This window comes from Pituophis catenifer, unplaced genomic scaffold (genome assembly GCF_029215685.1).
Source record: "Pituophis catenifer annectens isolate HBS135680 unplaced genomic scaffold, rPitCat1.0.hap2 SCAF_3, whole genome shotgun sequence".
Classification (NCBI taxonomy): Eukaryota; Metazoa; Chordata; class Lepidosauria; order Squamata; family Colubridae; genus Pituophis; species Pituophis catenifer.
In genome coordinates, this window is record NW_027256883.1 from 15,537,019 (window position 1) to 15,563,139 (window position 26,121).

Here is a 26,121-nt window from a genome sequence, read left to right on the forward strand (position 1 = left end):
TTATGATTGGACTGCAATCCTATGCATACTTAATTAAGAACAAGGCTCACTAAAATCACAAGAGATTGTTTATGGTGTAGAGCGGAGTGGATTTTGTCCTAATCAAGTTAATCAAGTTACTGTGTAGGCTAACAGTGTAAGGTCATATGAAGAATTCAGAGGTGAAATGCTACCGGTTCGGGCCAGTTTGCCCGAACCGGTAGTAAAAAAATGCTTTAAAAAGTGTGACAATCAGCTGTGCAGTGCCATTGTTGAAACTTTTTCTTTACTTTTTTAAAGCATTTTTTACTACCTATTCACCCAAACCGGTAGTAAAAAAATGCTAAAAAAAAGTTTTTAAAAAGTTCCTACGATCAGCTGTGCGACATTCAGCTGTGCTGGGCAATCGTAGGCACTTTTTTTTTTACTTTTTTAAAGCATTTTTTAACTACCGATCAGCTGTGAGACAATCAGCTGTGCCTGATTGTCTGTCAGGTTCCTGCCATTTTGTGTGAAGTCCAGCTGCTTTTGCATTGTGTGTGAGTCAGTTGTGCAGCTTTTGTGTTATTTTTCTGTAAAGTGTGATAGTTGGTTTTTGAACTCTGTGAGGTTCCTGCTTGTTGCAGGGCCATTTTGTATGAAGTCCAGCTGCTTTTACATTGTGTGTGAGTCAGTTGTGCAGCCATACCCACCCAGTCACATGATCACCAAGCCATGCACACTGAGCCACACCCACAAAACCAGTAGGGAATTTTTTTGAATTTCAACACTGGAAGAATTATATTAGTGATCCTATAGAAAGGAAAAGAAGTGTGTTTAGTGGAGGGTGATGGACATTCAGATGGGAAGAACATCCTGGAAACCAGCCTCTAGACAAGATGGAGAAAAAAGAATTGAAGTTCATTCAAAGTCTCCATTTATAATGGACTTCATTTACATTAGTTCAGTTTTTCTTGGAAAATCTCAGCTGGTATCATCATGAAATGATGATTAATCAGCAACAGAAAGAGACAAGATAGTAGATTCAAGGGAAATATAAGAAAGAGGTAGAAGGGTTAATTCACAAAGATCTCTTCAGTGTGGTTTATGCCATTTGTTCTCTCAACTTTCTCTCCTCCAAGGTTTAATGAGGCTGCAGAAAATTGAGCAACAAATTAAGCAAGATAATGAGATGAGAATTAACAGGTGAAAATCTTCAAGTTTAGTCACACTAGTTGGCAAAGTAAGTATAAACGACTCTGTTTTCAGCACAAACAGAAATAAAATCTCTGAGTTATCTTTATGGACACATTCATGCAATTTTCTTGACAATAGTATCTTCTTCTGGGATTTTTTTTTAACTTCCCAGTCTAGTCTTGGGAACCCCCAGTGGTCTTCCATCCAAAGATCTGGCCTGATCCCTGTATCCAGATTTAGACCATGTTAGCCAGGTGCTTCTACCTTCTGAGGTTGACTGTACATGGCTTAATACCATGCAGAAGACTGCACTTTAAAATAATGGAACTCTGCAAATAAAAGGAAATATGTTTATGGAAATGCTCGAATCCTGTCCCAAGAGTTGAACCTTCCTGGGAAGAATGCGTGACTTGGAATTCAAGGAACTACAATTCCACTCATTTTGGTGGCTACCATGTTGGAGAAGACTCCAGAGACCAAAGAACATTGTTCGGAGGCACAGTGACAATATTTACAATGCTGTCTTTGAATATGGTCTCATAAAACATTCCTGTTTCAGCAGGCCGGCCTGGCCTAACTTTCCCTTTATATTGCTTTTTGATTTTATTTTAAACTGGGATGTCTTGAATTATCTAGGACCAGAATGTTTAGTATATTTTAATTGGTTTTTTTATTATTAACGTTTGTATTACATGTATTTTTATCGTTCGCTGTTCACCGCCCTGAGTCCCTTAGGAATAGGGCGGTATATAAATTTAATAAATAAATAAATAAATAAATAACATCCGTTTTCCTTTCTTGGACTCTCTTTTCTAAAGTGTTTGTTAATGTAGACATTTCTTGTGAGGACTGGCTCTTATTAATCAAGGTTGTTTGGAATTAATTCAGGTGGGGTTATGTCCTTCCTGGAGAATTATTACCTTTCAGCCTCTAAATTAAACTTTTCAAGTTGCAAAAAGATTATGAAGCGTGGCAGGCATTCAACATTTTTGTTTTAGGAGATTTGACATGGAAATACTCAAGCCCTTATTTCCTTACCAAAAATTACTGAAAATGTGATTGAATCACGCAACTCAACTCTCCGAATTCCTGATCTCATGCTTCGTTAACTTTTAATACATTTCCGAGGTGGATCAAATGAGGACCCAGATTGTTGGGAGCCATATGCTGACTCTGTAAACTGCTTAGAAAGGGCTATAAAGCACTGTGAAGCGGTATATAAGTCTAAGTGCTATTGCTATTTTACAGCGCTTTATGCGTGGAAAATCTTTTGTGTATCAATAAAGTCAGGTAACTATTATCATTAAAACCACACAAGAGATGGACAATCTCTTGTATCAGAATGCATTTATTCAAATGCAACCATGAGTCCTGCTGTTGCTATTGTACAAGTAATTACTCTTCCTCTAGTCCAGGGATCCCCAACCCCTGGGCTGTAGATGAGCACCGATCCATGGCCTGCCAGGAACTGTGTTGCATAAGCAAGTGAAGCCTCATCCATGTGATGGGCTGTTTGCTAAAATAAAGCCAGGTCATGGCACACACTTGAAAGTAAATCAAGAAGCCTGTAATTGTGGAGTCTTATCTGGCAAGAACAAAGAATGCTTATCCACAGGAAATATGCATGTGTAAAGCTTGTAACAATTCTGGGTAGTTAGAAAACTGATAAAAGAGTTCGGCAACTTGCAGGCCTCAGCTAAAAGTTAGGAATAGAGATGGCCTGCAGCAAATAAAATGTGTATTAGATAACTCCTTGGGCATTCATTAGCCAAGGTTTAGGAATAGGGACAGCGAGAGACCAATAGAACAAACTGTAGAATTATTACTAAAATGTTTATTAGATGATATTTCTTATTATCTCACCTTATCTCGCCTTCTCCTTTAGTGAAAATGTATAAAGCTTACTTAATCCTTTGTTCTTGGTTCTTGGCATTTAGGCCAGGAGCCTTTTTCCTTGAGGTACCCCAATAAAAAGCAATCAAAACCTGCACCTTGTGTCTGGCGTCCTTCATTGGCCTCAGCACCAGGCTCAGACCCAAATTGGGGATAACACATGGATGTGTAGAAACCAGGCAGTGTGCAAAACCACATTCTCCTAGTCCACGGAAAAACTGCCCTCTATTGAATCAGTCCCTTGCACTCAAAATGTTGGGGGCTGCCACTCTAATAACCTACTAGAAGGCCAAAATAATCTCTAGAGCAAACTGGGAATTCTGCAGATGTGTTGTAAGCATGGCATATATACAGCACACCTAATGTAATAGGTTGCATAGGTAAAACTCCAGTACAAATATTTTAATTACAAAAGAATGACTTTAAATTTAAGAGATATTCTTAAGAGAATATATCACTTTAGACTTAAGAGACATTCAAATGATTTGTGATTATACCATTGTGTCAAAATCATCACAAAGGTAGACAGCTAATAACATGAACAGCCAAAAGGGTGGGACTTGTATCATAACATATCCAACTTTTTGCTAATTATGACTCTCTCCCCACAGATAACTATGGATTAGACAGTCTGCATCATTTTGAGAACCAAGATTTACTAACCCTGTGTTAAGGATATGGTTTGAGCCTAACACCCTGACATTTCAATATTTAATAAATGCAGCTCAAGGGAAGAAAAATGTCAGGAGTAACTCATTAATCGTGAAACACTATGCACATTTAATGAACTCACCGACCAAAGATGGGATTTAGTTGCTTTGGAATGTATTTGTCTCGGTCCTTAATTTGTGTTTCCCCCAATTTCAGCACAATATAAGGATCAGATTTACCATCAGGGTCAGCAGGACTGAGATTAAAGGCCTGCAAGAAATTGGAAAAAATATTATTTAATAAGTGCTCTTCTGTGCATTGAAGCTGATTTTCAAAGACAAACCCTGGGCAGGGGGTTGGACTTGAAGACCTCCAAGGTCCCTTCCAGCCCTAGGACTCTATGATTCTGTGAACCAAGGTGGGCTCTGAGGGCACCAATCATACCAGGGTAACAAAACAGGAACACAGCTGCCTGCCCTTCCTTTTACTCTCCCTCACCTGCAAACACTGTCTCTATTGATTTGGCTGCACACAAACAGAATACATAAACAAACCTGTTAAACTATGTCTCTTTTTTCAGGGTCATGCTGCATCTGTGAAGGGCAGATGTGCAAACTCAAAAAAAAGATATGGAGTTTAAGGAGAGACTGACAGATCCTATTTGGGGGCCCCTACGCAGGGGTGGGTTGCTGGGGGTTCGCAGGGGTTCGGGAGAACCTCTAGCTAAGATTCTGTGCAGTTCGGAGAACCCCCAAATCCCACTCCCGGCTGGTCCCGCCCACCATGCCCCTCCCCCCCAGGAGTCCTCATGCGGCCCGTTTTGAATGCAGGTAAGCATAGGGAATGTGCGAAGTCTTGGGGAGGGTGAAAAACAGACCTAACAGAAGTTCGGGAAGGCCAGAAACCCATTTCCGGCTTCCAGAGGGCTTCCGGAGCTGGGGAGGCAGTTTTCGCCCTCCCAGAGGCTTAAAGAAAGCCTCTGGAGCCTGGGGAGGGCAAAAATGCCCTTCCGTTGTGGTGCAGGAGGCCATGGCCACGCCCACCCAGCAACAGGGCAGAGGACCCCTTGCTAAAATTTTTGAAGCCCACCCCTGCCTATGAAGCTCTTCTCCTTCAGATCTGAACTCCTCCCAACTCTACCATTTATATAAGATTTCCAGTGTTTCCCCATTGAGTAAGAGGAAAATGTTCTACTTTAAAATAAAAATGAGATTAAATCTGCCTTTCCCAAATATTTTCCCATTGTAAGAAAAGTTTCTGTTTTCCTATTGGTTCTCACGGGATTGAGGATTATTTTCAATTTGCTCTTGCAATCTGTTCTGAGCAAGAGCTGACAGAAGAGGTGCATGTGTTATTCTTGAACTCTCTCTCCATCAGTCTAATACAGGGGTGTCAAACTTGCGGCTCGTGGGCCAAATGCGTCACCGTTTGGCCACGCCCACCCCGTTTTAGCAAAGATGGGGGGAAGTTGTGATATGTCACGTGTCATGACAGCAACATGTCATCACGAGTTTGATGGTCTAAAGCTGTGATGGCGAACCTATGTCATGCGTGCCACAGGTGGCACACTAAGCCATATCAGTGGGCACATGAGCATTGCCCTAGCTCAGCTCCAGCGTGCATGCGTGCGCCAGCCAGCTGATTTTCAGGCCTTCTGGGCCCACCAGAATTTGACAAATGGGCTGTTTCTGGCCTCCGGAAGGCCTCTGGAGGGGGGGGGGAAGGCTGTTTTCACCCTCCCCAGATTCCTAGAAAGGCTCTGGAGCCTGGGGAGAGCAAAAAGTAGGCCTACCGGGCCCACCGGGCCATCACGTGCCAAAAGCAGGGGGAGCGCGGGGGTCGTAAGTGAATGCACGGGGGGGGGCTGCAATGAATTATGGGTGTGGGCACACATGTGTGCGACTGCCTCTGCATTCCCCCCGCTTTTGGCACCCGACGGCAAAAAGGTTAGCCATCACTGGTCTAAAGCATTATTTCCCAACTTGGGCAACTTTAAGATGGGTGGACTTCAACTCCCAGAATTCCTCTGCCAGCATGTGTCACGTCCAGAAGAACAGATTGATACATGAAGGTCAATTAAACTGATTTATTCCTAATTATACCCAGGCACTGATATCTACTCAACTAACAGCACCTGCTTGGAGTTAAATAAAGATCAACAGAATTCAAAGGAATTTGAGCTTAATTCGCTTGTGGCTACATAGGGATTCCAGGCTGATCCCTCTTTGAACTCCACCCCCAAGGACTGCCACTCCTCCTACAAGTGGGTGAGCAAGTTATTTGCTCTTTATAGGTCCTTACATCTACATAATCTTGGAACTCTTTCTTCCCATGGAACCATGGAATCTTTTTAACTTAAAAGAAGAATTTGACAGGAGGTTACGGGATACTTACGGCCACAATATATACTCTGATTAGAACATTCACTGACTGATTTGGGGGTAGGCCTTGCAGAATTCTCAGAGAACCTCCGTCGCCTGAGGAAGAGTCTTCAGGAGTTTTGTATATGCAGAAGGAGCCCTTCGGTAAATATATACATTACTAAATTACTCATGGCAAACAAACTCAAGAAATGCAGACAGAAAACCCCAATCATTTTGGAAATTATTCCCCTCCTAATCTTAAATTGGTGCTCTTCTTTCATTTCTTCTTAAGGACAAGGACAGTCTCAAGGACTGTCATTTGTCAGAAATGGTATAGGGTCTCTTGCTTGGGTGGGAGGTTGGACTAGATGACCTACAAGGTCCCTTCCAACTCTGGTACCGTTTCCCCCAAAATAAGACATCCCCTGATAATAAGCCCAATCAAGCTTTGGAGCGCAAGGCAATAAGGCCAAGCGTTTATTTCAGGGTTCAAAAAAATATAAGACAGGGTCTTATTTTCGGGAAAACACGGTAATCTGTAATGACTGCAGGATGTTGTGACAACCTTATTTAATATTTTAGTCACTTCTAGCAATATCTCGGCAGTGTTATTTTAAGCCTAGTATTCAAAGGAATGAAACAGATGTGGATAGCAGCTCCGCAATCAATGTTTAGATTTTCAGGCTTGTTTATTTGCTGTTAGGTTGCTTACCTCAGTCTGGCAATTATAAGATTAACAATCTTGGAACAACAGGGCAGTGCTGTATTTTTGTTGACTTGCCAAAGTAAAAACATGGATACTATTTGACAGCTGGATTAAAGTCTATAAATCTTAACTGGTGAGATTCTAACTAAACTAAAAGAAAAAGAAATCACAAGTTCAACTCTTATTTTTCTCACTATATAAGGAAACTATGGAGAAGTTGGTGATGGTGCAATATGCAACTAAATATTATTTTTTATGGTATCTAAAATGCTTTCTGGCTACACTGCCAAAGTTCAGTGGCATGGTTTTGAAATATGAAAAGATGTGTCAACTATGTAATACTTTAGTGCATCTCAACCAGGGGTGAAATCCAGCAGGTTCTGACAGGTTCTGGAGAACCGGTAGCAGAAATTTTGAGTAGTTTGGAGAACTGGCAAATACCACCTCTGGCTGAGGCCAGAGTGGGGTGGGAATGGAGATTTTGCAATATCCTTCCCCCAGGAGTGGGGTGGGAATGGAGATTTTGCAGTATCTTCCCCCTGGAGTGGGGTGGGAATGGAGATTTTGCAGTATCCTTCCCCTGCCACGCCCACCAAGCCATACCTACCACGCCCACCAAGCCACGCCCACAGAATCAGTAGTAAAAAAAATTGATTTTACCACTGATCTCAACTTCAGCAAATTTAAGATGTGTGGACTTTGGATGGTTTGTCATGCTGGCTGGGGAATTCTGGGAACTGAAGTCTACACATCTTAAAGTTGCTAGGGCTGAGAACATTGGTGTATTTCATAAAATAGTATGGCTTAAACTTTAATGTACTGTAAGCCTAAACTTCTCCAAATAGGAGAAGGAAAGAAGGAAGGAAGGAAGGAAGGAAGGAAGGAAGGAAGGAAGGAAGGAAGGAAGGAAGGAAGGAAGGAAGGAAGGAAGGAAATCAAGACCACTCCCAAAATTGTGTCAAAACTAGAAAAACTTTCAGCATATTTTATTTAACCTTATCTACTTTGTAAACAATCTATGGCAGCCTTAACACTCCCCAAATTGTTCAATCACTTATATATAGCTTATCCACTTTTTTCCTGAAAATTATCTTCATTTGTCAATCAGTGAAGAGCTACAAAAATATTTGACCTCGTTTTGCTGCAACATTTTGAGTAGTTTGGCTTATTGATCAAGATACCCCTCTGTCCAATTCTTAATATTTACATATAGAGTAGGTCAGTGTTTCTCAATTTCCGGAACGCAGCAAGAGGTGTGGATTTCAACTCCCAGAATTCCCCAGCCAGCAAAGATCATTGAGGAACACAGCTGATTTAATTCTGAGGAAAAGCTGGGCTCTCAAGCTATGAAGATAAGGTCATCGATGTTTGCACACTCAGAAGACTGAAGCAATACACAGCCTAATGAGTAACATGAATTTTTCTACAACACCGACCCTTGACATATCACACATATATTTTGTCTGTCTTGAACCATACCTTAAATTTCCCGACAATCCTGTCTTCAAAATCAGTATGATCTTCCTCAGTAATTTTGCCTCGAAAGAGTTCAAATGTTTTTACCCAGTCTTCAAAATTGTTGAACTCGCTCTCCAAATCGCCATCATAGACCTTAAGTGGGGAAAAAATGGACTAAAATTCACTACTAAGGAAGAAAAGGACAGGTCTTTTCTTTTCTGTATTATTATATCTTATTCGCATGTATTCTGGTTTTTTTCATTGATGTTTTTGCTATTTTGTTACTATATTTTAGGAATAAATTGCTTTGATTACTTTCTTTTCTATTTCCTATGTGCCTTGCCTGGAGAGAGATGGCTAACCTTTTTGCTGTCGCGTGCCAAAAGCAGGGGGAGAGCGGGGGGATTGTGCATTTCCATGCCCACACCCATAATTCAATGCCCACCCCTGCCCTGCCCTCCCGCACGCGTGCTCCCCCCATGCTCCCCCCGCTTTTGGCACGTGATGGCACAGTGGGCCTGTTTTTCACTCTCCCCAGGCTCCAGAGTCTTTCTAGAAGCCTGGGGAGGGCAAAAACGGCCTTCCTCAACCCCCCTGGAGGCCAGAAACAGCCCATTTTCCAACTTCCGGTGGGCCCGGAAGGCCCGAAAATCATCTGGCCGGCAGGCACATGTGTGCTGGAGCTGAGCTAGGGCAATGCTCGTGTGCCCTCAGATATGGCTCCTCGTGCCACCCGTGGCACCCGTGCCATAGGTTCGTCATCACAGGTCTAAACTATGCTATATAGATAGTCCTCGATTTATGACTACTACTGAACCCAAAATTTCTGTTGCTAAGTGAGACATTTGTTAAATGAATTTTGCCCCATTTTACAGCCTTTCTTGCCACAGTTGTTAAGTGAATCACTGCAATTGTTAAGTTAATAACACAGTTTTTAAGTGAATCTGGCTTCCCTATTGACTTTGCTTGTCACAAAAGGAAATCACAATAGGTAATCAGAACACTACAACCGTCATAAATGTGAGTCAGTTGCCAAGCATTTGATTTTTGATCACATGACCATGGGGCTGCCGCAACAGTCATAAGTGTGAAAAACAGTCATAAGTCACTTTCTTCAATGCCATTGTAACTTAATATAGTCACTAAATGAATTGTTGAAAGTCGAGGACTACTTGTAATTCATAAATTTATCAAATAAACAACAACCTTTCAGTGTAGCACTGCACTGTATAAAGCAAATTTAATGATGTTTCCTGTCAGTTGTGTTACACAAGCTTCTATGTCCAGAAATTTGAAACAATCATTGACACAAAATAAGACGTATACTCTTGCTTTCATAATTGAGATCTTTTTTTGATCCAGAAGATCTCCTCTTATGTGCCTTATTGTATTCAGAGGAGTTGTCAGGCATGGAAGATCAGGTCCACATGTGAAGATCCTTATTAAACACATTTATTGCTAAAACACCTATGCACAGGAATGTTCTCAACTAATGGTTAGCATTTGCTTGGAATTAGATAAGGTGAAAGAAATTCAAGGGAGGTTGGACTTAGTCTGCTTGTGGCTACATAGAAATTCTAGCAGTGGTGAAATCTAAAATTTGTTACTACCGGTTTTGTGGGTGTGGCTTGGTGGTGGGGGGTAATGTGACTGGGTGTGGCCATTTTTTTTTTACTTTTAAACCCAGCGAAGAGGTTGTAAAAAAATGCTTTCAAAAGGCTCTGACGATCGCAGCTGAGTTGCCTGATTGGCAGAGGCTTTTTTTCTTTTAAATGCCTCTGATGATCAGGCAACTCAGCTTGGATCGTCAGAGGCATTTAAAAGAAAAAAAGGTTTTTTTTCTTTTAAATGCCTCTGACGATCCAAGCTGAGTTGCCTGATCAGCAGAGGCTTTTTTTCTTTTAAAAGCCTTTGACGATCCCAGCTGAGCTGCGCGATCATCAGAAGCTTTTTTTTTTTACTTTTAAAAGCATTTTTTTGGCCGAAGAGGTTGTAGAAAAAATGCTTTTAAAAGTAAAAAAAAAAAGCCTCTGATTGTGCGGCTCAGCTGGGCATGGGGGTGGGCAGGGATTTTTGCTACCGGTTCTCCAAACCACCCGCCTCCATCACTACCAGATCGGGCGATCCGGTCCGAACTGGGAGCATTTCACCCCTGGATTCTAGGCTGATCCCTCTTTTAACTTCTCCCCCAGGTGCTACCACTCCTTCTCCTATAGGAGTACAGAATTATAACTGGTTTCATTTCACACTGAATACCAACTATCCTGCATTCCTCAAATACTGTACTTGTTGCAATATTTTCAGGATCAGACTCAATAAATCATTTAAGAATTAAGAGTTCAAATATATCTCTATTTACATGAGGCATTCTATATTCACTGAATATTCACAGATAGAAGCGAGGAATGAGTGCGTGCAGCTCCTTATATATACAATGGGTGGAGCTAGATATGGGAGTGGTGAAATATGAATACATTAAGAAGTGAAGAATAAATTAACCCCTGATATCCCGTTCATATACTATTTACATATTGGAGAATAAGGCATTTACTTGTGACAAATCCCCCTCTAAATGCCGATTCGATATGCTACACCAATTACATTCAGATTCAGAACAATACAAAACATATAACTTAGAAGTCAGGTATTTATGTTGTTTAGATGGCAAAGGTTTTGTTAATATGTCAGCTAATTGTTCTGATGTCTCACAATGCACCGCTTTAATAAATCCATCCTGAGATAACTGTCTCACATGTTTAAATTTTATATCTATATGTCTGGACCTTTGTCCAATGGCGTCAGATCTAGATATTTCAATAGCTGCTTTATTGTCTTCATGCATAACAAAAGGTAAAGCAGGTTTTTTCCAAATGTCAGAAATTAAGTCATTAAACCATACAAGGTTATTTGCTGCTTTAGATAGACAAACATATTCTGCTTCTGTTGTTGAAGTGGCCACTAAATCTTGTTTGCCAGTGTACCAGTAAACTGGACAACCGTTAAGGAGAAATATATAACCAGATGTACTTTTTCTGCATGAAGTGTCTCCAGCCCAATCCGCATCTGTGTAACATGTGAGGTTTGGCTCCTTGACATTATTAGGCTCTAATATCAAACAAAAATCTAAGGTATTCTTTAAATATCTTAATATCCTTTTGACAGCTTCCCAATGGTACATTGTTGGTTTGCTGACATGTCTGGACAATAAATTGAGGGGTAAAGCGATATCAGGTCTGGTCCAATTGGAAATGTAAAGAAGGGAACCTATGATTGATCTATAGAATGTGTTATCTTTGAACTCAGGGGATGATTCATCTGCATTCCTTAAAAAATCAGTCTGCATAGGAGTGTCACAGGGTTTAGCATCGCTTAGATTACATTTGTTCAAGAGCTCTATGATCTTATCTCTCTGAGAAAGCTTGAATCCTCTTCTAGTTTTACTAATTCGAACACCAAGATACTTATTTACTTTGCCCAAAGATTTCAGTGAAAAATGTTCATTTAGCTTTGTTACAAATGTTTCTCTTCTTTCTTTATGTTTACCTATGTACAAAATGTCATCCACATAGATCAATACAAATTCTATGGAATCATCACCCTTTTTAACAAAGAAACAGTTATCAGCAGTAGTAGCACTGAAATCCATAGTTTTAAGTACTTTTACTAAACAATCATACCATCGTTTACCAGATTGTTTTAACCCGTATAAACTTTTGTTTAATAACCAAGTCTCATTCTTGTTTGTGTACTGACTGTGGGGTGCTCTTACATATATTTCCTTATCTAATTTTGCGTGTAAATACGCAGTCTGTATGTCATATTGGAATACATCGAGATTGAGTGCTGATGCTACAACTAGAGCTGTTTTGACACTCTCAGTTCTTACTGTGGGGGAGTATGTGTCAGTATAATCCTCGGGATATTTCTGTGCATAACCTTGTGCTACTAATCTAGCCTTGTATAGAGTATTGCCTCCCTCTAAATTTTTAATTTTATATATCCACCTAGTGCCAATGATAGTTTTGTCCTTTGGTGCAATTGCAGGTGTAAATACATCTAATCCTTGTAAACTTTCCATCTCTTTTGTCATTGCTGATTCCCATTTTTCTTTTTCTTTAGGAGGAAGTTTTAACACTTCCTCATATGTATTAGGTGTCGTTGATTCTCCATTCATATGCATTATATAATCCTTGTACTTATTTGGCATTTGATTTCTGGTATTTCTAATTGTTTTTTCAGGTTTACTATTATTATCATGCAAATATCTTGCTTCCTTTTTTGTTAATGTATCTGTCTTTATTTTGTGTTGACTGTTTGTCCATGTTTTGGTTTTGTTTCTATGTTTGTTGTCATTTTGCTTTTCTATAGTTCTTTTCTCTTGGGGTTTTGTACCTGTGTTGTTGCTTGGGAATATTTCATTAAGATGTATTTTAGACCAGTTGGCCTGTTCATGGAACACAGCTGTTCTGGAAACTATAAATTTGTTATTATTATCAATGAATCTGTATCCTTTTGTACCTGTCTCATATCCCATAAATCTAAGTCTTCTAGACACATTTTCTCCTTTTCTTCTTAATTGTTTAGGTATGTGTACGTCTGCAGTGACTCCAAATATGTGCATGTGTGCTAATTTTGGTTTCCTATTATACATCACTTCATATGGTGTCTTATTTACAATGCTGGACCAAGTTCTATTTTGTGTGTAATTGGAATATTGTAGGGCTTCTGACCAGAATTGTTTGCTTAAGCCAGCATCTTCCAATGTGCATCTAATCATGGTTTGTAATGTTGAGTTCTTTCTCTCTGCAACTCCGTTCTGGAATGCAGAAAATGGGCTAGATGTGTAATGTAACATTCCTTTGTCCTTCAGCCATTGGGAGAATTCTTTAGACATGAATTCACATCCCCTATCTGTCATGATTTGTTTTATTTTGATATTGTGTTGTGTTTCTACGCGTTTGTAAAATTCTTTAAATTTCTGAAAAGTTTCATCTTTATGTTTTAATGTGTAAACAAATCCATAACGACTATAATCGTCCACAATGGTTAAGAAGTAACGTTTTTTATAAGTGATTGATGGAGTTAGTGGACCAACCAGGTCCATGTGTACTAAATCAAAAATTTTGTTGGTTGACCTTGTTGATTTTCTAGGCCTGGGACTAGTTTTTAGTTTTGTAGACTTACATACTGAGCATTCCAAATAGTTTTCACAATTTTTTATTTTAACACCTTCTGCGTGTTCAGTCATCTTTTGTACTACAGGAAAACTGGCATGTCCTAACTTCCTATGTAAAACATGAGCACACTCATCATGAATTGGCTTACCTATTTTTGGTTTTTTCTCATTATGAGTATCCTTGTGATTATGAGCTACTTTACATTCATCATTGTCACTGTTACTAACGTTTCCATTATCTAGTTCAATACAATCTTCCATATTTGAATCAATGTTGTGTAACCATTTCTCCTTAGTTATTAAATAAGGGAGGCCTCCTTTAATCATTACTGTACCTATATCTATTTTATTTTTCTCCAAAGTCGCTTTTCCTTTTGAAAACACAATATTAATATCTGAATCTCTGCTTAGTTTTATGGCACTTAGTATGTTATGAGGTATTTCAGGTATTAGTAATACCCCCTCTATTTTTCCTAGGCCAGGTAAGGTTACATTCCCTCTACCTATTACTTGGACTTTTTCTTGGTTAGCTACCTTTATTACAAATTTATCTTCTACAAATGAAGATAATATACTTTTATTATTAGTGGTATGATTAGTTGCTCCAGAATCAATAAACCAATTATTGTTCTCAGTTTGTTGTATGTTAGTGTTGTCTTGTTTGTTTAGTCCATTCAGTGAACCAGATTTTCTATCCTTTGAATTATCTCTGCCCCCTCTATGCTCTTTATAATTTGGTGGGCTTCTATATCTATGTCTATCAATGGAAGACTGTCTATAGTTGTATTTATTTCTGTGTTCTGACCTATGTCTTTCTTTTGAAATTTTAGGGCAATCTCTCCTATTGTGTTCCTTGGATCCACAGTTGTGGCATCTAAATGTTTCATGATACCTTTCTTGAAAAGCTACCTTTCTATATGGTTTGTGTTCTATGTGATTGTTAGAGCGACTCCTCCTTGAATTGTCTTCAGCTATTAACTTATTGGATAGACTTTCTATGGATAAGTATCCTAGATTGATTGTGTCTAAATGTGACATATAATTATCCCATGATGGGTCAAGTGAGTTGATGATAACACTTTTCATCGTTTGGTCTGAAATCACCTCCCCCCTTAAATGCAGTTCAGCTCTAATTTTGTTTAAAGATATTAAATGTTCACTTATGGAAACCCCTGGTTTTATCCTAGAAGAAAAGAAATCTTTAGACATTCTTGTGGTAGTAGCTACACTATCACTGTGAAACAAATTGAACATGCATTGAATAATTTCTGAGACAGTCAGATTTTGCTTAATGCTGTGATACATTGCTGGAGATACACTAGAAATTAATAAGAAAAATGCTCTATGGTGTAAGCAGTCTAGCTTTAGAGTCCAAGGTCTTTTTGGGGGATTAGTGATAAAAAACAGTAAGTTTTCTTTCATAAAGACAACCTGGAGCTGCTGATACCATTCTTGTAAATTAATGCCATCTATTCTCAGCTTTGGGAAGTCACTGGGCAAGTTTCCGACATTATTGGGTCCATTACTTACAACCGGGGGTAGTCCGTGGTCTCGTAAATGCTGGAAATTACAAAACGGCGTGGGAATGCTCGCAACGAGTCTGCACGATCCTTTCAGCAACTCATGTCTTCCTGGGCCGTCTGCGTGGTCTTGCGCATGCGCGTTGCTCATTTCATTCCTGGAGTCGTCGTGAGAGGTTCTCGTCGTTGCGGCTCGCTCGCTCTGCTCCTCCTCAGATGAATCGGTCTCCGGCTCGGTCTTGGGAGTCCTGACGATGGCGGTTGTTCTTTTTCTTCTTTTGAGAGCGTTGGTGCTTGCATCGATCTGCGGTGTGGGGCGGTATCTGCAGGGCTCTCTGGGTTCAGGCGTCGGTGTTCTCGTCGTCAGGATGGGAGCGGGTAGATTTTGAGGCGTTGGCTTGTTCGCTTGCTTTCTAGTTGATTTTTTGGTAATCTTTAGTTTCGGTCCAAATGCAGCAAAAAGCGTTTTCATTGCTGACTTTATTTGTGTGTCTGTTGAATCACCTTCACTTTCCGATTCTGATCCTTCTGAGGTGTTTGACTTTCTTTTTCATTTTCGTTATCTAGTAATGTCTTTCGCGCCAGAAATTTTGAATCAAGTTTTCTGATTGGCTCTGCTTCGCTCACTCTGGAGGTCTGTTGAAACCAAGATGGCTGCCATTCGAAATTTTGCGCGGGATCACCGTTCTTCTTCACAGCGTTTTTGTCTGTAATCGTATCACTCACTATTTTTGAATCTTTTGGCTTTTCAGTAGCGATGTGCTTCTCTCTCGCTGCTCCGCTGTTTTTCAGCATATCTTGGAGGTTCGCGATGAGGCTTTCATCGTTCTTCTGGCTTTTTTAACAGTTTTAATATTTCTGACCTGAGTTCGTTGTTTTCTATTTTGTTTTCCTCTCGGTCATCATTTTCATTTATTATTTCTTCGTCTTCAGTGGTGTATTCTTCAGATTCTCTCGAAATCGCATTTGCGGATTCATCGATTATTTCTTGATCCATTTCCATTTCTTTGCTGTATGCCCTGGTGTTGGGCCTATCTCTCTTAGACATATTTAAGTTTTTATTGAGTCAATTCAACCATCCTCTGCTACCAGCTTGTTGCAATATTTTCAGGATCAGACTCAATAAATCATTTAAGAATTAAGAGTTCAAATATATCTCTCTTTATTTACATGAGGCATTCTATATTCACTGAATATTCACAGATAGAAGCGAGGAATGAGTGCGTGCAGCTCCTTATATATACAATGGGTGGAGCTAGATATGGGAGTGGTGAAATATGAATACATTAAGAAGTGAAGAATAAATTAACCCCTGATATCCCGTTCATATACTATTTACATATTGGAGAATAAGGCATTTACTTGTGACAGTACTAATGTTCCAAACTGGGATTTCAGTTTTCCAAATGAAATCAGTATAAGTATGAAATATTCTCAGACCTGCATGAATCATAATGAACTTTACCTCCATGGTGGCTAGCTTGGAAGAAATCTCTGTCACTTTGGATTTCAGCAATTTCTCTTTCTTCTTTTTATCTGGCTCATCTTCGGTGCTAAAGCTTACAGAGTTTGTCGTGTCTTTTGCTATAAAAATGAAAGCACAGTTATTATAATTGTAACAGCCCTGACAAAAATAGAACTGCTAGGTATGGGCTGTACAAATCCAGACCAAAATCCAGTTAGATGGCAACTAAAAGTTTCTGCTTGCTCCCGTCAAGATTTCTGCACCAAGGATGAAACTCAAGGCTACGATCACTGAAAGTACAATTGAAGCTGGCAACCCAACCAAATAAGTAACTCTAAACATGCTGGCTGAGGAATTCTGGGAATTGAAATCCACAAGTCTTAAAGTTGCCAAGTTTGTAGATCTCTGCTATAAACTCTGCTACTAATGCCAAAAAACTGCTTCAGTTTTGCTCAGGCCCACCCATTCTGTACGGATACAGATTAACAGAGTTGGAAGGGATCTTGTAGGTCATCTAGTCCAAAACACCCCCACCCCCACCCAAGCAGACCCTACACCATTTCTGACAAATGGCTGTCCAGTCTCTTCTTGAAAGCTTCCAGTGATGAAGCTCCCAGAACTTCTGAAGGCAACTTCTGTTCCATTGGTTGATTGCTCTCACTGTCAGAAAATTTCTCCTTATTCCCAGGTTGAATCTCTCCTTATTCAGTTTCCATCCATTATTCCTTGTTTGGCCTACAGGTGCTTTAGAAAATAGCTTGGCCCCCTCCTTTCTGTGGCAGCCCCTCAAATATTGGAACACTGCTATCATGTCTCCCCTGGTCCTCCTCTTCACTAAACTAGCCATGCCCAGTTCCTGCAACTGTTCATCCTATGTTTTAGTCTCCAGTCCCCTAATCATCTTGGTTGCTCTTCTCTGCGCTCTTTCTAGAATCTCAACATTTTTTTATAGCATGGTGACCAAAACTGGATGCAGTACTCTAGGTGTGGTCTTACTAAGGCTTTATAGAATGGTATTAGTACCTCACCTGATCTTGATTGTATCCCTCTGTTAATACAATTTAGTATTGCATTGGCTTTTTTGGCTGCCACCACACACTGTTGGCTCATGTTTAATTGATTGTCCACTATGACTCCAAGATCCCTCTCACAGTTACTTGCTATTAAGCCTGGTTTCACCCAGTCTATATGTGTACTTTTGGTTTTTCTTACCTAAATGTAAGACTTTACTTTTCTCTACATTGAATTTCATTTTGTTAGTACATTTCCATATTTCCACAGGCATAGCATTCACACTCTTCACACCATGCTCCTTTGTTTTTCACACTTCCTTTTGATTTAAATAGCTCTTCATAAATAACCACACTATTTAAATAGCCTTTGAGTTTAGGTCTGGCAAAATATTTCAAAGTTTTTCACACCAGCATTCAGATATTCCAAGCCAACATTTGATGCATTGGGCCATATTTTCTATGAAAGCCTATACTGTATTTACCAAGACAACAAGGGGAACAATGGCGCATGGTGTCAGTATTTCCAGGTAGATCAAACAAGAAATGTGCCAGTTAGGCTAATTCTACTTTATTGTACGGCTACCTTAACAGAATCTTGCAGAATCTCTGGCTGTCTCCTTTACAGCTTGAGAAACTAGAGAGGGTCCCTTCCAAATCTCTTTCTCCGTCCATTATACAGTTGTGGACTACGCCCTCTCTTATTTGACCATTCCCTAGGCAGTATCTCTTTTTCCCCTCTCCAAGATCTTTCCCACATACCTCTACACATAGGCTGCTAAACAGGGCTGCTAAGGCTGCATTTCAAATGAGGGCAAAATTATACTGAACATGAATACAGAATCAGAAAGAACAATTCTGTATAATTTGGCTAACTGATTAAAACACTTCACTCAGGGACAGATGCAAATAACCTGCATAATTAAATCTCCCAGAAGTTCTGCTGTGTCAGTGGTTTAATGATTAAAATTCCACTCACCTTCACCAACTTCCCAGCTAATAACAAGTATACAAAAGATGAGATTATGAGCCACCATCTTCTTAATAAAACTTCTCTAAGATGCTATAGCTTGAATTAACCCGCTCCTTTCCTGCAGTCCATCTCTCTGCTCATTTACACTAGAAATTTAGACTAAGCACTCAAGTTTAGGGCCAAAGTAGACGATGAATGCCCAGCATTTCTCCATGTTTTCCTTGCCAGTAGTAACTAGAGAGGTGTATTTCAGAAGCACAACCAGAGGGGAGGGAAAATTAAACGACACCCTTCCTATATAATCTCAGTTAGAAATTTCTACAAGAGGAATGGTCAAATAGCCTCACATACCATATGAATGCAAAAACAGGTCTTATTGTATTACTTTGAGTCTGTTTTCTGCAGCCATGGATCCCATCTATAAAATTGCAGTAGGGTAAGAAAGAACCTACTGTGGCAAATTCTCCATGAAGAAGGATCTTGAAACAAATTTCTACTTTGTCATTCAGAATCTCCTTCTATGTAGAAATGCCTTAAATATGCCTTTTGGTATCTACATAGAGATCTTTCTGAAATGTGCTAAACTTCTGAATCTTGTTAACATAGCTGGCTGGGGAATTCTGGGAGTTGAAACAGGTCTTCGGGTTGCCAAGGCTGGACACTCCTGATGTAGACCATCCACATTTGCCTCCAACATACTTGAGGTAAAAGTCTTTTGCATTCCAGTAATCCAGTGGTGAAATCCAAATTTTTTTACTACTGGTTCTGTGGGAGTGGCTTGGTGGGCGTGGTGTGGCTTGGTGGGCGTGGCTTGGTGGGCATGGCAGGGGAAGGATACTACAAAATTCCCATTCCCTCCCCACTCCTGGGGGAAGGATATTGCAGAATCTCCATTCCCATCCCACTCTGGGGCCAGCTAGAGGTGGTATTTGCCGGTTCTCTGAACTATCCAAAATTTCTGCTACCGGTTCTCTGAACTACTCAAAATTTCTGCTACCGGTTCTCCGAACTGCTCAAAATGTCTGCTACCGGTTCTCCAGAACCTGTCAGAACCTGCTGGATTTCACCCCTGCAATAATCCCGTGTTTTCTATATATCTGTTTTAGTGGATATAGGGAACTCTGAATACTCCATGGGACTCTCAAAGGTGCTTTTTCAAAAGGCAACTGGACATTGTTTTTCTTTGAAGACGTTTCGCTTCTCATCCAAGAAGCTTCCTCAGTTCTGTTCAGAAATGTTCAGAACTGAAGAAGCTTCTTGGAGGAGAAACGAAAGGTCTTCAAGGAAAAACAGTTGCCTTTTGAAACAGCACCTTTGGGACAACCAGGTGATATGAATGAGGAGGAACTGCCATGATAATGGACTTCTCTTTCTCCTTCTACAAGTGAGATTTTCAATGGGATCAAAAGTTCCTTTTCCAGGGAAAGATATATTCTGTAGGCAAACAGACATTTTGGATACAGATCACTTAGAATATACCAGAATACTGGTTGAGTGTGAGTATTCTTGAGAGAATGGACTGTTACCATTTACTATGAAAAACACTATTAATAAAAATGTAAATATCTACTTACATGTTCCTGGTTTTCCATCATTGAAATCCAAGACTTTTGCCTTTGGAAATAAATGGAAAAGTTTAGATACATGAAAATACAGATCAAGCTACTTAACTGCCATCCAGCTTTAACATATTTACTTTCTGTTATTTAATTATTTACCTAGGGATGAAGGCAAATATATATGTCCCAAGATAATGTTGCAGGATCCAACTGGGTCGATCACCAGGACCAGTTTTGTCTTCTGAGCTTTCAGACTCATGCTGGAGCCCATCTTTAGGGAACTTCTCTCTAGCAGTGTGTGTGCTATTCTCTGTGTGGTATTTATATGGTGCCTGTTGTATGTGGCTTTTTAGATGTTGACTGGAGTGTTGATGGCTGGCCATTAAATTGTTGGATGTGGTTTGCTTGCGCTGCCCAGCCCTTGCCTTCTAAGTACTTGATAATCTGGTGGTAATTAAGCACTCCTGTTGACTGAAGATGGGCCCTTTTCCCAGGCTTCAATCACTTCCCTGGCTGTTTTTGTGCCTGCTCGTCCGACAATTTTAGTAGCTGAAAAATTGAATGTATGTCCTTGTTCATTGCAGTGTGAGGCTACCAATGAGTTCAGGACTTAATTAGGAATACTTTTCTTTGCTGGAAACTCTCTCTCTCTCTTTCTCCCTCCCTCTCCCTCTCTCTCCCCCTCCCTCCCTCCTTCCCCCCCCCTCTCTGTATGTGTTTGAAATGTCTGAAAAGGAGCTATTCCTACTCAGGAAAAAAAACTTCAATCCTAAAAAAAAATTATATCACATAGAGAAATAGATTAAAATGTATATTATGACTTTGCCTACCTTTTGTACTTTTTGTATTGAAGCATAATACTTTGACCACCAATCAATGACATTTTCAGCAGATTCATCAGCAACAGTTCTTTTTTTCCTCTTGGTAGAGCGGTAAATTGATTTCGTCCGGTCCTTAAAAAATGTTACAGGTAAAAAAAATGACTTTTGCTTGGAGTCATTTTTTAAAAATGTACTTTTGTATCTATTTTTAATTATATCAACCCAGTTATTCCCTAACAAATGGTTCCAATTTATACAAGTGTCTATGACAAAGAAATACTGAATATGAATGTTTTAAATCTGGATCTCTTCTAGGATGATGAATCATAGGCCCATATACTCTAGTTTGTCAGTGTTCCAGAAAGTCCCCAACTCCAAGTAAAAACTCTGAGGCAGGTATTTCTCAAAGTTCCATTTAGTAGAAAAGGTAAACAGGCACATCTGGGAAAACCCAAATCTGAGAGTTCCTGTTTTCCCTCAGTAAATCAAAACCCCAAATCCAGCCCCTGCACCCATCAGTCTGTCACATGGCCCAATCACCATCTGTCCCAACTTGAGCCATCCCTGCAACCACTCCTCCTCTAGGTGCATAAACACCATGACTTTGACCGAAGGGAAGAATGCTATTATGTCTAACTACAATCACTCCTCTAAATCTCCCCCTCCCACTTTCCCAAGCGCAAGAAGTTGGCAGCGGGGAAGCTTCTGGTACTAATAATCCTATGGCATTTCTGGACTCCTACATAAATAGATAGCTTCCTTCCTGTCAAACAGACAACAAGTGGTCAAAATAGGAAGCGCTCTATCAAATCCTGTACATATTAATAGTGGTGTCCCCTAAGGCAGTGTCTTAGGTCCAACACTCTTCATACTTTACATAAATGATCTTTGTGATCATATTAAAAGCAACTGTGTTCTCTTCACTGATGATGTTAAACTATTCCACACCACCAACAATGCAACTACCCTTCAAAAAGACCTTGACTATCTGTCAGATTGGTCTAACAAGTGGCAACTCCAAATATCAACCAACAAATGCTCTGTCATGCACAGTGGCAAAAAAAATAAATCAAAACATAAAATACAAATTAGATGGACATGACCTTGTAGATGACCCTCACTCTGTCAAGGACCTTGGAGTACTCATTTCTAATGATCTAAGTGCCCGAGCCCACTGTAACAACATTGCCAAAAAGGCATTAAGAGTTGTTAACCTAATCTTGCGTAGCTCCTTCTCTGGTAATGTTGTACTACTAACTAGAGCATACAAAACATTTGCTAGACCAATTATTGAATGCAGCTCATCTGTCTGGAACCCGCACTGCATATTGGACATAAATACAATCGAGAGAGTCCAGAGATATTTTATGAGAAGTGTCTTCCATTCCTCTAACCCCAATAAAATACCTTATGCCACCAGACTTCAAATTTTGGGCTTAGACAATTTAGAACTACGCCGACTTCAGTCTGACCTAAGCATAGTACATAAAATTATCTACCACAATGTACTTCCTGTCAATGACTACTTCAGCTTCAACCACAACAATACACGAGCAAATAATAGATACAAACTCAAGGTAAACTGTTCCAAACTCAATTGCAGAAAATATGATTTCAGTAACAGAATGGTCAATGCCTGGAATGCACTACCTGACTCTGTAGTTTCTTCCCCAAACCCCCAAAACTTTAACCTTAAACTGTCTACTGTTGACCTCACCCCATTCCTAAGAGGTCTGTAAGGGGCATGCATAAGTGCACCAGCGTGCCTACCGTCCCTGTCCTAATATTCCTTTTCACTTACTCTTTTCATGTATTCATTATGTTTATACTTTTACCTGTTATCTGATATATGCTTGACAAACTAAACTAAACTAAACTAAACTAAACTAAACTAAACTAAACTAAACTAAACTAAACTAAACTAAACTAAATAGTTAGTAGTTAAAACACCAGGCTAAAAACTAGGAGAAAGTGAGTTCTAGTCCCACCTCAGGAATGAAAGCTGTCCAGGTAACTTTGGACCAATCACTAGGAGATTATCAATTCTAATCCCGCCTCAGTCATTGAAGCAGCTAGGTGACTTTGGGCAGTCACTCTCTCTCAGCCCAACTCACCTCATAGGGCTGTTTTAGTGAGGAAAACAGGAGCATGAAGAAATATTAGCTGTGTTCAACATTTTGAGTTATTTATAAAAATAGTAAAAATGAGATTAATTTTATACGCACACACCCATTGTTCTTTTGTGCTCTTTCTGTTTTTTTCAAATCAGGCCTATGTTGAGCTATAGCATTAGATTATATAACAATTTTCAGCATGGTTACTCACCCTACTTTATGTTCCTATAAGGAACAAGCTATAAGGAATAGCTTCATGATCCATAGCCTTTCGGGTATTATAATGTGACATTATGGTACCATAGTCATATAGATACAGTCTATTAGATTTTATGCATTTCTGTTTGTCATGGCCATGAGGCCCAAAAGGGCAGTATGGCTGCATCTGGTCATAACCACCCGTTTAGCACAGCCTGGGGAGCATGTGTAGCTTATGGAAAGCTACGGATGCAACAGTAACAGAGTTGGAAGGGATGTTGGAGGTCATCGGGTCCAGCCCCCTGCTCACACAGGAGACCTGTACTAGGGATTCGAACCGCCGAACTGCCGACCTTTCTGATTGACAAGCTCAGTGTCTTAGCCACTGAGCCACCTAGTCAGGCTGACTCCAAGGAAACACAGGTTCCTTGACAAGGCCTGAAAGGAGTATACTCTTTGGAAAATTATGTCAAGTCCCTTGAGGGTAAAAGGTATCAGGAGAATAAAAGACCCTAAGGCCGAGATTAACAGAATAACAGAGTTGGAAAGGACCTTGGTAGTCTTCTAGTCCAACCCCCAGCTCAGGCAGGAAACACTACACCACTTCAGACAAATGGTTGTCCAAGCTCTTCTATAAAAACCACAACTTCTGAACACCAGTCTTTTCACTGATTTACTGTTCTGTCAGGATGCAATACAGTGTGAAGAAGTGCCTCTGCCCTGTATCAGTGAGGATGGAAAGATTTCTCTTGTTGCGATTGTGGTACTGATATGCAAACTATTAAACTGATTGTGAAAGATTGTCCACGACGTGTGATCTCTGGTTCCATAGAAAATTTGCACAAAGCAATGCCAATTGGACATCCAGTTGTGAGGCCACTGCCATACCCCCTTAGAGGTTTTGTATATACAGGTAGTCCTTGATTTACAACAGTTCCTTTAGTGACCATACAAAGTTACAGCGGAACTGAAAAAAGTGAATTATGACCGGTTTTCACAGTTACAACTTTTGCGGCATCCCCATGATCATGAGATCAAAATTCGGGTGCTTGGCAACTGGTTCATATTTATGACCATTGCTGTGTCCCAAGGTCATGTGATCCCCTTTTGCGACCTTCTGACCAGCAAAGTCAATGGGAAAGTCAGTTTCACTTAACAACTAGGTTACTAACTTATCAACTGTGATGATTCACTTAACAATCGAAGTAAAAAAAAAGTCATGAAATGGGGCAAAAGTCACTTAATAAATGTTTCACTTAACAACAAAAATTTGGGGCTCAATTGTGATCATGGACTACTTGTAATAACATAGATTGTTTGTATACATTTACTTTTCTTCTGTCATGTTCTCATCAAACAATTAACAACTGTGTTATTAACTTAACAACTGCGCTCAGTAGTGGGTTGCCCCTGGTTCGGACCGGTTCACAAGAACCGGTAGTAAAACCGGCGGGAGGCTCCGCCCACCGCCCTGGATGTCGTCATCGGCGATCTGCACATGCTCACTTCATTCTCGCGCACGATCCTATTGCAAACCGGTAGTAAAGGTAAGTAGAACCCATCCCTGACTGCAGTGCTTCACTTAACAGCTATGGCAAAAGAGGTCATCAAATGGGGCAAAATCCCCTAACAACTGTTTCACTTGGCAATAGCAATAGCACTTAGACTTATATACCGCTTCATAGTGCTTTTACAGCCCTCTCTAAGCGATTTACAGAGTCAGCCTATTGCCCCCAACAATCTGGGTCCTCATTTTACCCACCTTGGAAGGATGGAAGGCTGAATCAACATTGAGCCTGATTTGAACTGCCAAATTGCAGGCAGCCGGCAGCCGGCAGGCAGCAGAAGTAGCCTGCAGTACTGCACTCTAATCACTGTGCCACCATGGCTTAGCAACATAAATGCTGGGCTCAATTGCGGTCATACATCGAGGACTACCTGTATGTGTTTTTGAGCTTGGTATATTTTTTGCACCTTGTTTCATCATATAGAAGGGTATGCATTGTCTAGTGGAAAATGCAAAAAGCTCTAAATTGGATGTTACTTACTTTTAATTTTCCCTCTTTTGAAGGTCTAGAGGAAGATGCTAATGAAGGTTTCCGTGAAGGAGCTGGTGGTAGCAGCGGGGGTGATAGGGGAACATGTACTTCTGCCTCAGGTTTTGGGATGGCTAAATGAGGCTCCCCATGTTCCACGTCAACATAAATGTGATCTGACGGAGGTGATTCAAATTGACTTGTGTGAGGTGGTGCTGGAGCAGCAGCTGGAGCAGGTGATGCTGGAAAGAAGTCAATATATAAAATTAAACAAGGAAGGTCATGTGGGAAACCACCCCTCTCCTAGAAGAATGAAATATTTTGAGAAATATTAAAAAAAGACAGGACAAAATATTTCCCCTAAAAGAGAAATAAAAATATTAAGAGAGACAGAAACTCAGAGCCCCAGCTCCCTGCCCCCAACAGATATTTTCTGCCAATTGAGAAAGATTGGGCCAACCTATCTACAAAACAAAAAACCTTCAGCTCTAGGATGATGGGATTAAGATATGACCCTTCAGGACATAATAGGATTAACCCTCTACCATTTAGCAAGGACATTGCATCACCCTCCAAACTTCAACCAAACTTAGCTCAGACAACCTATAGAGCCAGCTATGACCCCTACATAACCCCTACAGCAGCCAATAGAATACCTGTTCTTGCACAGGAACAGGAAGCTCAAAAACAGAGCCCAGAGAGGATATAAAAGCCACCCACTCTCAACTCCATATGGTCAGCTGCCCAGAACCTATGCGGTTGTGCTTCATTATTAAACCAAATTTCCAATCAGCCTCCATGTTTCCAGTGCCTTTCTCCTGGCTTGGAACTGAACCAGATGGATATTTCTTCCAACAAACATCTGTTCAATGTTCTAAACCAGAGGTGAGGAACTATGGCCTCTTTATGACTTGTGGACTTCAACTCCCAGAATTCCTGAGCCGGCCATGCTCAGAATTCTTGAGTCAGGCATTGAGTTCTACCCACAGTCACCATTTTGGCCAGCAGTGGCACCACTGGTCC

General features: G+C 40.3%; 1 protein-coding gene across 1 annotated transcript in view; it reads right to left on the reverse strand.

Annotated features, from left to right (window-relative positions):
- FER1L6 (fer-1 like family member 6) overlaps window positions 1-26,121 on the reverse strand; it is a 110,203-nt gene that overhangs the window by 22,791 nt on the left and 61,291 nt on the right. Inside the window, exons 26-32 of the mRNA XM_070942030.1 lie at window positions 25,111-25,325; window positions 20,760-20,882; window positions 19,945-19,984; window positions 16,388-16,506; window positions 8,248-8,379; window positions 6,094-6,219; window positions 3,842-3,969 (exon numbers count right to left, since the gene is read on the reverse strand). Of these exons, the coding sequence (XP_070798131.1) occupies window positions 3,842-3,969; window positions 6,094-6,219; window positions 8,248-8,379; window positions 16,388-16,506; window positions 19,945-19,984; window positions 20,760-20,882; window positions 25,111-25,325 (883 nt within the window). The remainder of the gene's footprint in view (window positions 1-3,841; window positions 3,970-6,093; window positions 6,220-8,247; window positions 8,380-16,387; window positions 16,507-19,944; window positions 19,985-20,759; window positions 20,883-25,110; window positions 25,326-26,121) is intronic.